The sequence below is a fragment of the Dendrobates tinctorius genome, unplaced genomic scaffold (genome assembly GCF_039654945.1).
Source record: "Dendrobates tinctorius isolate UK_male_01 unplaced genomic scaffold, ASM3965494v1 ptg000107l, whole genome shotgun sequence".
Classification (NCBI taxonomy): domain Eukaryota; kingdom Metazoa; phylum Chordata; class Amphibia; order Anura; family Dendrobatidae; genus Dendrobates; species Dendrobates tinctorius.
Window position 1 is genome coordinate 6077159 of NW_027361775.1, and position 16128 is coordinate 6093286.

Below are 16128 nucleotides of genomic sequence, written 5' to 3' on the forward strand. Positions count from 1 at the left end.
GCCATGTTGCGTTCGGAGAGCCCTTAATGTGTCTAACAGTGGAAACCTCCTACAAGTGACCACATTTTGGAAACTAGACCCCTTAAGGAACTTATCTAGATGTGTGGTGAGCACTTTGAACCTTCAAGTGCTTCACGGAAGTTTATAACGTAGAGCCGTGAAAATAAAAAATCCATTTTTTTCCACAAAAATGATCTTTTCGCCCCCAAAATTTTTATTTTTACAAGGGTAACAGGAGAAATCACAGTTGTTGTGCGATTTATCCTGAGTATACTGATATCCCATATGAGGGGGGAACCACTGTTTGGGCGCATGGGAGAGTTTGGAAGGGAAGGAGTGCCATTTTGGAATGCAGACTTTGATGGAATGGTCTGCGGCATCATGTTGCATTTGCAGAGCCCCTGATTGGCCTAAACAGTGGAAAGCCCCCACTACTGACCCTATTTTGGAAATTAGACCCCCCAAGGAGCTTATCTAGATGTGTGGTGAGCACTTTGAACCCCCAAGCGCTTCACAGAAGTTTATAAACGCAGAGCCATGAAAATAAAATGTCTTTTTTATTTCCACAAAAGTGATTTTTTAGACCCCAATTTCTAGACCCCCAAAGTTGATAAATAGTGGAAACCCCCAATTCTACCCACGGCTGCCAAGACCCCGAAGAAAATCCGACACTGGGGGCGCTATTCACTTTCTCCACAGCGCCGTGAATTAGCGGCGCTATGGTTTATGTACACTTAATTACCGCCGTTAAAAGGCGTATCGGCGGTAGCTAAGGGGTTAAAGCAAGAGGTTATGCTACAGAATACTAAGTTATGGGATTGCAAACAATGAATTACTCTCTATGTTGTGATCAATAAATAGTAGAGTTAAGCGACTCTGGTCGGATTGGGTTTTGTGAAACCCGAATGAAACAAAATTTGTTTCGGATGAAACTCGTCCGACTAGGGCAAAAAAAGTCAGAGTTTCGTTTGAAAACCGACCCCATGACATTCATCCACTCAATGCCGACTTATATTCCCCATTGACTTGCATTGGGGTCGGGTTTCAGACGAAACTCCGACTTTTTTTGCCCTAGTCGGACCAGTTTCATCAGAAACAAATTTTGTTTCATTTGGGTTTCACGAAACCCGATCCGACCAAAGTCACTCAACTCTAATAAATAGTATTTGCAAAACTTTTGGCAGTCAGTTTTCTTTAATTAAATAACCATACCTATATTCTAAAGCATTTTGGTTTAAATAAAGGTCTTGCATGATGACAGCTTTATGCAATTTCAGTTCATCACCAGAAAAATGGCATCACAAAAGTCAGACAGAAGTAATCACACTTTAAAAAAACTGCTACACTTTTGGTTACCTCTGTATACCACCAAAATGTAAAGCAAAGCATGTAATACTCTATGGATGACCAATTGAATCCAGAATTTTTTTTCAACTCTTTCTTGGAGTAATATATACAATAGAAATGTAAAACAAAGCAAGAAATTCTCAATGAATGACAAATTTAATCCAGAAAAAATTTTGACAGCTTTTTGGGAATGTTATATACCACCAACATGTAAAACAAAGTACGTTATACTCTATGGATGACTCATTGAATCCAGAAACATTTTAAATGCTTTTTTGCAGTGTTATATACCACCAAAATGTAAAACAAAGTACATAATACTCTATAGGTGCCTAATTAAATCCAGAAAAAAAATTGTACCCATTTTTGGAGTGTTGTATATCACTGAAATGAAACAGAAAGCACGCAATATTTTATGGACGACTAAATGAATCCCCCCAAAAATAATTTCAATACTTTTTGTGAGTGGTATATACGACCAAAATATAACAGTAAGCACACAATATTCTATAGATGACTAATTGATTCCAGAAAAATTTTGAATGCTTTTTTGGAGTGTTATATATCACCAAAATTTAACAGAAATCATATAATATTACATAGATGACTAATTGAATCCAGAAAAAAACTTCCTTTTTTGAAGTTCAAAGCTGGTTTGCTAATTATCAAATCATTAGGCAATTACAAAGGCTTTTTATCAAGCCAATGAAAAATGATCCCTTTATTTCTGGATACAAAAAAAGAGGCAATGTGTGAAGGTGAACAAGTTCTGGCTTGTTGTCATTAAGCATTTTAAAAAACTATCCCCATTAAGATGGGGCAAGCAAATAATCTTGCAGTTTAGGGCTAGCAATTTCAGCACTGGAAGTAGCACTGCTATAATATAAATGACATGATGGCCAGTGAGTAGTTGTCCAGCAGAGTGTGGCCCATCAGCAAAGGTGGCAACAGATTGGTGTTGACAGTCAATGGACAAGCAGGCAGACAGATTGTATGGCTCATGTAATCATTGGCATCAGCCAGCAGTGCTTGAAAGTCTGCATTGACCTATGAATAATTCATTTTGTTAGGTTTTCCAATCTTTGGGCCGATAAACTGGTTTGTGTGGCAAATCCACCGGCTGCACTGAAAATCCTTTCTGACTTAAAGCTGGTCACAATGGTACTCCCATAGCAAACTGGGCTTGTCATTGCCACTCACTGGTCCAGTTTGTTAACCCAGAAATTCATGTAATCAGGCCTCAGGGTATCTGACAGAGAAAGAACACATTCTAGGTATGAGTGAAACTGGTTGTACGGATAGTTCATCTGTGTTTGCTGGAGTGTGCAAGATTGTTGCAACTGAAGAATAAACATCTGGTTCATCATGTCAAATATACTGTAGGTGTGGCTGCTGTTGCCAAGGTAACCCTAGCAATGGTACTTATAGGGTACTTATAGTGGAATGATTCATTTGTGTGGATCACAGAAAGGTGTTAGGCATTGAATTCCTGACACTGCACAGCAGGAATCCAGAGCCAGACATCCAGCAGTCTCCCATTCTCCTCCGAATGCTCCAGGTGCTGCTCAGCAATCACGGCGAGCCAGGCGTGTTGCTCAGACTTGCTCTGACAGCCTGGATGTTGCTGCCACCTCTGGTGCAGCAATGGTAGCGCAACCTGCTCTGCAGGGAACTACTAAAGAGGCTAAGTCCTCGTGCCGTGCTACTGGGCATGCCCGCAAGGTGATCTCTCACTGGAGAGCAGGGGTCACACTTTCAGGTCCTGTGTCGGATCTGATTGGTCCTTTCCAGGCTACAGGAAGGTCCCGGAAGCGCATGGCTATAAAAAGCCCGCATGGCGGCTCGGCCATGCGCTAGTGTAGCATATTATGCTGTGTGTGTATGGTGATGGATGCATGGACTGGTGACTGACTTATTAAGAAACCCCTTCCCTATGATAATACGAATGGTGACAGAGTGTTGGTTAGTCAGCGCCAGATTGTGGCAAGCTACACGCCACTGTGCCTCCTGCACTGCACACTAGCGTCCGACGGTGTCCGGCCTTCCGGCGCCGACGGTGTCCGGCCTTCCAGGGCCGCCGTCCTGCGGCTATAGTTATTGCCGCGCTGCGGCATCAGCGTCCAGTCGCGGTTGCGGCTGCAACGCCACCTGCTGGTCATCCTATGAAGCTAACAGATCCAGCGTGCTTACATTCTTTTGTAAGGTGACTCTCTGTCTTAACAGAGCCGCTCTCAGCGTTCAGGTGACGTTAACCCGAGCGCAGTACTTCACCTTTTGGTGCATCTGCCATTGTCCAGCAGCGGTCTTAACATCTACGGCACGGTGGACCCTGGGCGGCGAACGCACCTTCTATTATTTATATCTGGTGCGTTCCGCTGACCTTAACATTACAATATCGACAGGGTCTGGCTGGTAATGGCAGACGTACAGCAGTTGCAGTGCTACTGTATATTCGGCAGCTGGAGAGCAGGTTGGCGGCTATTGAGAGCACCAACTCAGCTGCGAATGCCGCGCTAGCAGCTGCTCAGACAGTCGCTGAGGCTGTCTCACGTGTGCCCACTCTCTTGCCCATGCTGACATTTTCCCGCCTCTCGCTTCCCGACAAGTTTTCGGGTGACAGTGCCACCTGTAGGGGATTCGTGAGCCAGTGCTCTATTCAGCTCGAATTACTGGCTGCACGGTTTCCTACAGAGTGGGCTAAGGTGGGGTTTATTGTGTCACTCTTGTATGGCCAGGCATTACAGTGGGCTACACCATTGTGGGAACGTGATGATCCTGTGGTTCAGGGTGCTGCTCAGTTCCTCGCGGCCCTGAAAACAGGTCTTCTTGGGACCACGGATCACGCACGACACCTCTCTCCAATTACTATCCCTAACACAGGGGTCACTCTCGGTCAGCCACTATGCCGTCCGGTTCCGGATATTGGCTTCCGAATTGGAGTGGCTGGACAAAGCTTTAGTCCCGGTGTTTTGGAGAGGGTTAGCTGAGCGCGTTAAAGATGCTCTAGCTACCAGAGAGGTTCCTGGAAGTCTGGAGGAATTTATTGCCGTCTCCACCCGCATTGACCTCCGGTTTACGGAGCGCGCTCTGGAACGGGCACAATCCAGACGTAGGGTTAACTTGGCTCCCTCATTCACCAAGCCGCTAACGTACCCCACACAGGAGCTTTCACCCTCCGAAACTATGGAGGTGTCTTGCACCGGCTCAAAGCCACGGCCAATGTGAAGCTCTGTACGCTGCTTTCAGTGCCAACAGTTTGGTCACTCGGCCAGCACGTGTCCTCTGCGGGCGAAAAAACGTCCACGGCCAGTGGCCGTAGGTGGTGGGCAGTCCAATATGAAACCCTTCTCACCCAAACCAGTGTTCCGGGGCACCTTAGACAATGGGTCCTCCACCTGGGAGGCAGAGGTTACCGTGGATTCCGGGGCCGATGGGAACTTTATGCCTTCTACCTTCGCCCAGAAACACGCCATACCCCTGATACCATTACCACAGCCTCTGACCATCAGGGTGGTTAACGGAGCCCCGTTACCCTCTCAGGTGACTCATCAGAGAGCTCCACTTGGGCTCACTATCTCGCCCTCTCATCATGAGACTCTGTCCCTGCTAATCCTGCCAGATGGCATCGATCAGGTGCTGCTCGGGGTTCCCTGGCTTCGCTGCCATTCTCCTCATATCGAGTGGGCGACAGGGAAGATACTGGCCTGGAGCAAGGACTGTGAGGGGAGATGTCTGAGGGGCAGTCTTCAGGTGGCTTCCACTGAAGTGCCTGCGGATCTCTCCCCGCTACCTAAACCCTACCACCAATACGCGGACATCTTCTCCATAAAATCTGCGGAGACGCTCCCGCCGCACCATCCATACGACTGCCGATAGACCTCATGCCAGGCACAGAACCTCCCAGAGGCTGTGTGTATCCACTATCTCTCCCTGAGACAGAAGCTATGTCACAATACATCCGGGAGAAACTGGCTAGAGGCTTTATCAGAAAGTCGGTGTCGCCGGCTGGTGCAGGGTTCTTCTTCGTTCAGAAGAAGAGTGGAGAGTTACGGCCCTGCATTGACTACAGAGGTCTCAATGCCATCATGGTTAAAAACAAATACCCTCTACCATTGATCTCTGAGTTGTTTGACAGGTTGCGAGGGGCCCGGATTTTTACTAAGTTGGATCTGCAAGGGGCATACAACCTGATCCGCATTCGCGAAGGAGACGAATGGAAGACAGCTTTTAATACCATGGATTGCCATTACGAATACCTGGTCGTGCCCTTTGGCCTTTGTAATGCGCCTGCTGTCTTCCAGGATTTTGTTAACGACGTCTTCCGCAACATTCTCTCTACCTCGGTGGTGGTCTATCTGGATGACATACTCATCTTTTTGCCGGATTTGACCACCCACCGGAGAGACGTCTGCAGGGTCTTCGACCGTCTGCGGGCAAGCTCTCTCTTTGCCAAGCTGGAGAAGTGTCAGTTTGAGCAGGAGTCCTTGCCGTTCCTGGGCTATATCATCTCGGCGCAGGGGCTGGCCATGGATCCTGCCAAGATACAAGCGGTAATGGACTGGCAGGAACCCCATTCACTCAAAGCAGTGCAGCGCTTTTTGGGGTTCATGAATTATTACCACCAGTTTATACCTCACTTTTCTACATTGGTGGCTCCCTTGGTTGCTCTCACCAAGAAAGGAGCTAATCCCAACGCTTGGTCTGAACAGGTCTCCAAGGCCTTCTTGGCCATAAAATCTAATTTTTCTAGCTCTCCCATTTTATACCATCCCGATGTGAATAAACCGTTCATTCTGGAGGTAGATGCCTCTTCCGTCGGTGCAGGAGCAGTCCTTTTCCAGAAGGATGCTCAAGGTCGGAAGCATCCATGCTTCTTCTTCTCAAAGACCTTCTCACCGGTGGAGAAGAATTACTCCATCAGTGACAGGGAGCTGCTAGCAATGAAGTTGGCCTTTTCAGAGTGGAGACATCTCCTGGAGGGAGCTCGCTTTCCCTTCCAGGTATATACTGACCATAAGAATTTGGTCTACTTGCAGACGGCCCAGCGCCTGAACTCTCGTCAGGCTAGGTGGTCGCTTTTCTTTTCTCGCTTCCGCTTCAACCTGCACTACCTATCAGGGGAAAAGAACATCCGTGCGGATGCTCTCTCACGCTCGGTGGTCTCAGCAGAAGAAGGAGAGGCTGAGCCTCGGCTAATTCTCCCGCCGGAGAGTTTTATGACCGTGGCTCCAGTCGCTCTCGAGTCAGTGCCACCAGGCAAGACCTTGGTGCCTCCTCAGCTATGGCCGGAGGTTCTCACCTGGGCACACGCCTCCAGGGTAGGTGGTCCTTTTGGCAATAAACAGACCACCGAACTCCTGGCTAGGTCATATTGGTGGCCACATATGGCTCGAGATGTTAAGGAATACGTGCAAGCATGCATCTTGTGTGCTCGGAACAGACCCTCTAGGCAGAGGCCGGCGGGGCTGTTGTATCCCCTGCCAGTGGAGGATAGACCATGGGAGATGGTTGGCATGGATTTCATAGTTGGCCTGCCCAAGTCTGGTGGCAGTACGGTCATCTGGGTGGTCACCGACCATTTTTCCAAAATGGTACATCTGGTGCCACTCGCACGCTTGCCTTCCGCTCGTGGTCTTACCACTCTGTTCATTAAGCACGTATTCCGTTTGCATGGCATGCCGAACAAAATCGTGAGTGACCAAGGTCCCCAGTTTGCGTCTCGGTTTTGGAGGGAGCTCTGCAGCTTACTCAGCATCGAGCTAAATCTGTCCTCCGCTTACCACCCCGAGACAAATGGCTTGGTCGAAAGAGCCAATCAGACTTTGATCACCTACCTACGGCATTTTGTTTCTGCCAGGCAGGATGACTGGGCATCCTTGCTACCTTGGGCTGAATTTGCCCTAAACAATGCGGTGGCTGACTCCACTGGTCAGACGCCCTTCCTCCTAAGCTGCGGCCAACATCCACGCATCCCTGTCCCGATGCCAGTGTCCTCCACTGACTCCAGGGTGGCACACTGGGCAGTGGAGGCCCGGGACATTTGGGATCGCACTCAGGATGCTATCCGTGCGTCTAAGGAAAGGATGAGGGCATCCGCCGACACGCATCTGCGACCTGCTCCTAGCTTCACTCCTGGCGACTTGGTATGGCTCTCCACCCGAAATATCAAACTATGGGACGAGTCCCCTAAGTTCGCGCCGCAATATATTGGACCTTTCAAGGTCCTCGAGTGAATTAGCTCGGTGGTCTACCGCCTGGCTCTTCCTCCACATTTAGCCATTTCGGACGTATTTCATGTGTCCCTCCTCAAACCAGTTCTCATGGCCCGGTTTTCTGAGTCATCGGCCGGGTCGTCAGACTTGTCGTCTGACGAGTTTGAGGTTAATGCCATCATAGGGCGCAGGTTTGTCCGTGGCAAAAAAATTTATTTAGTGGATTGGAAGGGTCATGGGCCCAAGGCTCGGACCTGGGAGCCGGTGGAAAACATCCATGCACCGCTCCTGATCGCGGCTTTTGAGCGCAGTGAAGCGGGCCTTAGGAGGGGGGGTAATGTTAGGCGTCGGATTCCTGACACTGCACAGCAGGAATCCAGAGCCAGACATCCAGCAGTCTCCCATTCTCCTCCAACTGCTCCTGGTGCTGCTCAGCAATCACTGCAAGCCAGGCGTGTTGCTCAGACTTGCTCTGACAGCCTGGATGTTGCTGCCACCTCTGGTGCAGCAATGATAGCGCAACCTGCTCTGCAGGGAACCGCTCCAGAGGCTAAGTCCTCGTGCCATGCTACTGGGCATGCCCGCAAGGTGATCTCTCACTGGAGAGCAGGGGTCACATGTTCAGGTCCTGCGTCGGATCTGATTGATCCTTTCCAGGCTACTGGAAGGTCTCGGAAGCGCATGGCTATAAAAAGCCTGCATGGCGGCTCGGCCATGCGCTAGTGTAGCAAATTATGCTGTGTGTGTATGGTGATGGATGTATGGACTGGTGACTGACTTATGAACAAACCCCTTCCCTCTGATAATACGAATGGTGACAGAGTGTTGGTCAGTCAGCTCCAGATTGTGGCAAGCTACACACCACTGTGCCTCCTGCACTGCACACTAGCGTCCGACGGTGTCTGGCCTTCCGACGCCGCCGTCCTGCAGCTATAATTACTGCAGCGCTGCGGCAGCAGCATCCAGTCGCGGTTGCGGGTGCAACACCACCTGCTGGTAATCCTGTGAAGCTAGCAGGGCCAGCATGCTTACATTCTTTTGTAAGGTGACTCTGTGTCTTAACAGAGCCGCTCTTAGTGTTTGGGTGACGTTAACCCGAGCGCAGTACTTCACCTTTTGGTGCATCTGCCATTGTCCAGCAGCGGTCTTATCGTCTACCGCACGGTGGACCCCGGGCGGCGAACGCACTTTCTATTATTTATATCTGGTGCGTTCCGCTGACCTTAACAAAAGGTCTGCAAGTCACTTTTTCAGGCATTTGCTCAGCAAAAATGTTGTGAAGCAGGTAACAGAAGCTTACCATGATAGTAAGCCAATTATGACTCCCTTTCAGAATCTAGAAAAAATTCCCCCATTTTTCTTTTACATTTATGTAATTTTTGCTCTCATTGTCTGAATACTGCCCTGCACATGGCAAGTATAGGTCATACTCCAAGTACACCTGCTCCAACTCCTCTTCTTTCTCCTCTTCTTCGTACTCCAAATTTTTCTGTATGTGACATGGAGCATTAGGATCCCCAACAGACACAGGGTTATGCTGAACATGTGCAAATTGATGTTCTTCCTTCATTCTCTGTTGCAACCTGATGAGTGTGTTTCCAGGATAACTATTGGCAGGATTAGATTGTTGATTCCACATTTCTACATACTGGTAAATTTTGTAGCTTCAATAGTTGACACTAGAGTTGAGCGACTTTGGTCAGATCGGGTTTCGTGAAACCCGACTGAAACAAAATTTGTTTCAGAAGAAACTGGTCCGACTAGGGCAAAAAAAGTCGGAGTTTCGTCCAAAACCTGACCCCAAAGCAAGTCAATGGGGAAAAAAAGTCGGCATTGAGTGGATGAATGTCATCCGCTCAATGCCGACTTTTATTCCCCATTGACTTGCATTGGGGTCGGCTTTCGGACGAAACTCCGACTTTTTTTGCCCTAGTCGGACCAGTTTCATCTGAAACAAATTTTGTTTCAGTCGGGTTTCAAGAAACCCGATCCGACCAAAGTCGCTCAACTCTAAGTTGACACGCAATCCCCATTAGCTGCCAATATCGGACCTCAAATTAAACCATGCTGCAATTTGACTGCTGCATTATGTAGTCCATCTTTGCTCTATCCTGTTCAAACAAATGCTGAAACATATACAGCATTGAAATCCAGTGGGTTGCAAAATTGCAAACCAGATGGTGTTCTGGAAGTCCATTTTTTTGTTTGTAGAGCCAGGAGGATGTGCTTTGCCACAGTACTTTTCTGACAATAACCATCACCTTTCTTAAGCGTGTATATTTCCAAAAGAAACCATGCACTACTAAATTAAGAATATGGGCCATGCATGGAGTGTAGGTTATGTGTCTAACCGCAAGGCAGCAAGAATAATCCAGATATTGTCGCTCATGACAATCCCAAGTTGCAGCTCATGGGGAGCCAGCCAGCAGGCGAGCTACCTCTAGATGCATAGCAGGAACTCTTCTCACATGTAGCTTTTCTTCCTAAGGTTTTTAAGCTGTATAACTGATTGGCAGCACTTTGTCTTGCAAAATAAAAACAATGAGGGCACTGTGAAGAATCTAAGATGTCCTGTGCTTGTTGGGAATGAGGTCATATCAGTTGAGCAGGATCAGGAGGAGGTGTAGAATTAAATGGATAAGTGCCACCTGGTAGTGTAAACAAACATAGCTCCCAGTCACAGAGGTATCACCACCTGTCACAGATGTGGTGTTGCATCGCGGCCACTGAAAACATTCACCCAGTGAGCTGTGAGATTCAAGTATTGTCCCTAGCCTTATTTGTTAAGCCAGTGCAGTGCACGTAGGTGGAGATGGGCGAACCCAAACAGTAGAGTTCGGAGTCCGTACCGAACACCTATTGTTCAGGCACGGACACCGAACACGGACTTCACCAGGAACACCTGGTGTTTGACTGCGCGGCAAACACCACTTCTGATTGGCGGTGAAATCCTCCCCACCGGTCAGAGAGCCAGCGGGATCAGAGGACAGCGTGAGCGCTCAGCTGTGGTCAGAGGTATAAAGTTACCGGTCACTGATGTCAGCTGATGAAACTACTGATCCTATCATCTGACACCTGCTACCGCTAATTACAGTGAGAGCAGGAGCAGAGGACAGGAGAATTCATTAGCCGCTCCTGTGCTGTAAATGAATAATAATTTTAAAAAAGGCCTGGGTTCCCCTGTATTTTTGCTGACCAGCTAGAAAAAACTCACAGCTGGGGGCAGCAACCCTCAGTTGTCAGCTTCAGCAAGGCTAGTTATTAACAATAGAGGGGTCCCCATGCTTTTTTTAAATTATTTAAATAAATAATTTCAAAAAATGGCATGGGATCCACCCATTTTTGACAACCGACCTTGCAAAGGCAGACAGCTTGGGGCTGGTATTCTCAGGCTGGTAAGGGGCCATGGATATTGCCCCCCCCAGCCTAAAAATAGCAGCCCACAGCTGCCCAGAAAAGGCATATCTTTTAGATGCACCAATTCTGATGGTAGCAAGTGGGGTTCATATTTGTGGGGTTGATGTCACCTTTGTATTGTCAGGTGACATCAAGCCGAGAGCTTAGTAATGAAGAGGCATCTAATCCTATAGATGTATGGTAAATACAGACACAGCCAGAATAAAGTCCTTAATTTGAAATAAGACTAAATGCAGTTTTCCATTTTTATTTAAACGCCTATTTCCAGCGAAGGACTCAATCTCCTGTAATAAAAGTAAAATAAAAAAAACAACAATATACCATACCTGTCCATCGTTCTTTCCCATGCCGTAATCCATGTCAGGGGGATAAACAGTTTTCAACTTGGACGCTGAACTGATGCTACCTAAAAATGCAGCTGACAGAGAAATGAACATGGAGAGGAGGGGAAAACTTACTCTGAATGTTGTCCACTCAAGCTTCACCATAGTGAAGCTTGGAGTGGGACTGTTTGAGGTTGTGGACAAGTGTCTATTATACTGATAACAAGTTCAAACAGGTGCCATTATAACAGGTAATGAGTGGAGGACAGAGAAGCCTCTTAGATTTACAATTCTGCGATAGACAGAAATTTTGCATGTTTTTAGGTGACCAAATGCTTATTTTCCACCATAATTTGCAAAATAAATCTTGCCAGATCAGACTAGGAGATTTTCTGTATTTGTTTTCTAATTTTGACTCTCATAGCTGTGGTCTACCTATGATGTTAATTACGGGCCTCTCTCACCTTTTTAAGTGGGAGAACCTTTTCCCACTCATGGTTGGGTAAAGCCATTTATTGTCAAACTACTGTGTTTTCTCTTTTTAAATCATAATGAGAACCCACACCAAAACATCCAAATGACCCTGATCAAAAGTTTACCTACCTCATTTCTTAGGTTTGGTTCACATTGCATTGTGGGCAATGCGCTGATGGCATCCGTTACATAGCGGCACTAACGCTATGTAACGGATGCGTTAACGCACCCATTAGCCGCAATAATAGTAATGCGTTGCGTTACGCATGCCAAAATCTTCATGATGCACCCTCGAATGTGGTCTACAGCGTTCGAGGGTGCGTTGGGTCTAGCTCACAGCGAACGAATGCGTTCGCTGTGCATAGACCTGTCTGGGCTAATGCATGGTAGCACATGGTAACGAAATGCTACCATGCGTTAGCGCATACGTTAGCGCTAGGTCACAAAAGATGTAAAAAATGACGTCTGTGCTAGCACATCCATTTAACGGATACGTTAAAAGGATGCCCCTAATGCAATGTGAACCTAGCCTTAATACAGTGCATTTTTGGTGCATTTTTCAAAGTTTTTTCACGACCCATTCAAGTCAATGGGTGGAAAAAGCTGAAAAAATGCTGAAAGAAGAGACATACTCTATGACGAAAAAACCATGCAAAGCACAAAAAACTGATGACATACAGTAAAAAACACATAAAAAGCATAAAAACAGGTAATGTGAACTTAGCCTTAATTTCCTGAACAGATAAGCGCCTTCATGGTCTTTTGCAGTCTGTTTTCTACCCGAAGGATAATAGTGTTGAGATGAACAATCATTTAGTCAACAACTCTTTTATGCATATTGGCTACTTGAGACTTTATTCAGACAGCCACAATGTACAGTAGGTGTATTTTAGCATATATATCTAAGTTGGGACATGGTTTTTATTGCCCAAAAGTAACATTATTAGGCTATATTCACATGTTGCTTTTTTGTTTCTTTTTTTCTGCAGGCAAAACCTGCTCTCTTGGCAGTAAAGAAGCTGCTTACAAAAGAAGGTTTTGATGTTTTTTGCTGCTTTTCTTTTGGTGCTTTTTTCTATGAGTTTGCTGCATTTTTTGGTGCAGATTATATGTTTCATTTGTCTACAGTATATGTTTGATAAAGTTAGTTTAATTCACCAAAAAAGCAGCAAAAACGCTTTTTTTGGTCTCAACATCGGGTGAAAATACGGATGTTAAAATGTGGCCACATCATTAGTACTAATTTCATACAGCATTGAGGTTGAAAAAATAAAATCCAAATAACACAATAAAGCTCTGTTTTCATTTAAATACATTTGTTTTTGTTCCTTTGACTCTCGAGGAGCAAATAATAGAAACATAAATTAAAGGTGGCAAATCTCATTGGGTTGAATCTGTTCTTGATCTTCTGGGTACAGAGTAAATTGGATCTCAGAAACTAAACAACATTTCATGAACTCACGTATTTGGTTTCTCGGCCAGCTGATTTCAATGGAGGCCTTGGTATCTGTAAAGTAAAGGGACTGATGAATGTTTTGTCTTACTGCAATGTGCTCTGACAGCAAGTAGAAAATCAAATTTGTGTATGGAAAACATCAGAAAAGATCTGCCAGTGATAGCGAGCTGAGCACAAAAAGGATATGAACTTTACTGTCTCAGTATTTTTTCCAAAGCTGAAGACATGTAAAACATATTTTAGATTTAAATAAAGATTTAATTTTATCCATAATAAAATCTGACACCAAAAAATTTAGGGAGGTGAGTACACAGATTGCTCTTATTTACTTTAGTGGATCTATAGCAGCTAATTCACAAATAAGTCTATTTTAAAAATTCCCTGAAGCTTTCTGTGGATTTGCTGCAGAAATTTGCAGTGAATGTACAATTTCGTATCACATTTTTAAAGGTTGTTTGTCAGCACAGAATGACTGTTGAGGCCAAGTACAGGTGCAATCATGGCGTGGTTAAACATGTAGGTGCACCTTCCCACTTACTGTACTTAATATTCCTTACAGATGCATCTCACAAAATTAGAATATCATCAAAAAATTAATTTATTTCAGTTCTTCAATACAAAAAGTGAAACTCCTATATTATACAGAATCATTACAAACAGAGTGATCTATTTCATGTGTTCATTTGTGTTAATATTGATGATTATGGCTTACAGCCAATGAAAACCCAAAAGTCATTATCTCAGTAAATTAGAATACTTTATAACACCAGCTTGAAAAATAATGATTTTAGAATCTGAAATGTTGGCCTACTGAAATGTATTTCCGTAAATGCACTCAATACTTGGTCGGGACTCCTTTGGCATCAATTCCTACATCAATGCAGCATGGCATAGAGGCGATCAGCCTGTGGCACTGCTGAGGTGTTATGGAAGCCCAGGTTGCAGTGATAGTAGCCTTCAGCTCATCTGCATTGTTGGGTCTGGTGTCTCTCATCTTCCTCATGACAATACCACATAGATTCTCTATGGGGTTAAGGTCAGACAAGTTTGCTGGCCAATCAAGCACAGTGATACTGTCGTATTTAAACCAGGTCCTTTTGGCAGTGTGGTCATGTGTGAAGTCCTGCCGGAAAATGAAATTTTCATCTCCAAAAAGCTTGTAGGCAGAGGGAAGCATGAAATGCTCTAAAATTTCCTGGTAGATAGCTGTGCTGATTGTGGTCTTGATACAACACAGTAGACTTACACCAGCAGATGACATGGCTCCAAAAACCATCACTGATTGTGGAAACTTCACACTAGTGTTGTGAACTCATTTTCTGGTCTGCCTCTGGTTTCTGGTGAGGGAGCTGGTTGTGCTGACAGAGGAGTTGTGAGTTCTCTTTCCGGGCTCCCTCTGGTGGTGGCAGGAGGTAATTAACAGAGACCTGCCACCTGATAATGAGGAAGAGGATTGGACATCTGGAGTCTCAGACTGGATTTAAGACAGCCGACTCCCTATTCCAATGCTGGTGATTTTCTCCTGCCTCCTGATGTCTTAGTTTCCAGCTCAGTTCCTGCCTTCTCAAGCTAAGTTGTCTTTGCTAATGTTCACATTTGATTTGGTTTGGTCTATTCAGTTTTTTGTGTGGTCAGTCAGCCCCGGCTGGGGCTGTGCTGAATTTCCACTCTTATGTCATTGTATTTGCCAGTTTGCTTTTTGTCCCTTGTTAGATTGGCCTCTTTTTGCTCTGTTCTCAGAATATGCCAAAGTGCTGATATAGTGGGAGAAGTCTAGTGACTTCAGGGTTATTTTTGCTATCAGAAATGTTGGACATTTTTGCAGGGTTTTTTGGCATGATTGCAGACAGTATCTTTCCTTTCCTGTCCTTTCTAGTTAGTGTGGGCCCCATCGTTTGCTCAGCCTATTTTCCTACCTGTGTTTGTGTTTTCATCTTGTCAATACATGTGTGGGGGCTGTCTATTCCTTTGGGGTCTGCTCTGGGGCAGTTTTAGATTTCCCCTTTTCTTGCTTTAGGCTTATTTAGTCCTCCGGCTGTGACGAGGCATCTAGAATCATCGTAGGTACGCTCCACAGCTGCTGTTAGTTGTGTGGTTAGGGTCAGGGGTCTGCAATCCGCATAGTTACCAACATCTCTACTGCATTTCTGTGACTTAACTTGGTCTTGTTTTCCTCCTCAGTGACCCATTTATAACACACTAGACTTCAAGCAGCTTGGATTGTGGCCTCTCCACTCTTGATCAAGACTCTGGGACCTTGATTTCCAAGGTCTGGTGTCCCTCTCCCATGCCTCCAGGAACAAATTGGCATAAGTGGGGGCACAGGAGGCCCCCATAGCAGTGCCTTGACCCTGGAGGTATGTTTGTTGGTTGAAAGTCAAGATGTTGTGCGTGATGACATACTCCAGGAGGATGAGAAGTAGATCAACAATGGCCGGAGTCTAATTACTGGTTTTGAGGTACCATGCGGCTGCTCTAAGGCCATCTTGATGTCTGATAGAAGTATATAAAGCTTCTATGTCCACCGTAACCATAATCATGTGGCTTTCAAAATAAAGATGATTTAATCTCTGTAGGCGGCAATAGTGTCTTGTATAAAAGAGGGGAGTGAGGCTACCAAGGTTTTTAAGTACCAATCAAATAAGTTGGAAATAATTTCGTTCAGGCCCCCATTTCCCACAAAAATTGGCCTACCAGGAGGATCTATGGAATTTTTTTGTGTAACTTGGGGATTAGATAAAAGGTGGGCAATGTAGGGATGTAAATTGCAGATGGAATCAACCTTTTTTCAGATATAATTCCCTGATCAAAGGTCTTTTCCAAAATTTACACTAATTCTGTCTGATAGCTGGTGAGGGGATTGTAGCATAACTTTTTTTTAGTATTGGGGGTGTTTAGT

General features: G+C 45.6%; 1 protein-coding gene across 1 annotated transcript in view; it reads right to left on the bottom strand.

Annotated features, from left to right (window-relative positions):
- The window catches only part of MLIP (muscular LMNA interacting protein), a 422570-nt gene that overhangs the window by 116871 nt on the left and 289571 nt on the right, over window positions 1-16128 (bottom strand). Inside the window, exon 9 of the mRNA XM_073589143.1 lies at window positions 13236-13280. Coding sequence (XP_073445244.1) covers window positions 13236-13280 — 45 coding nt within the window. The remainder of the gene's footprint in view (window positions 1-13235; window positions 13281-16128) is intronic.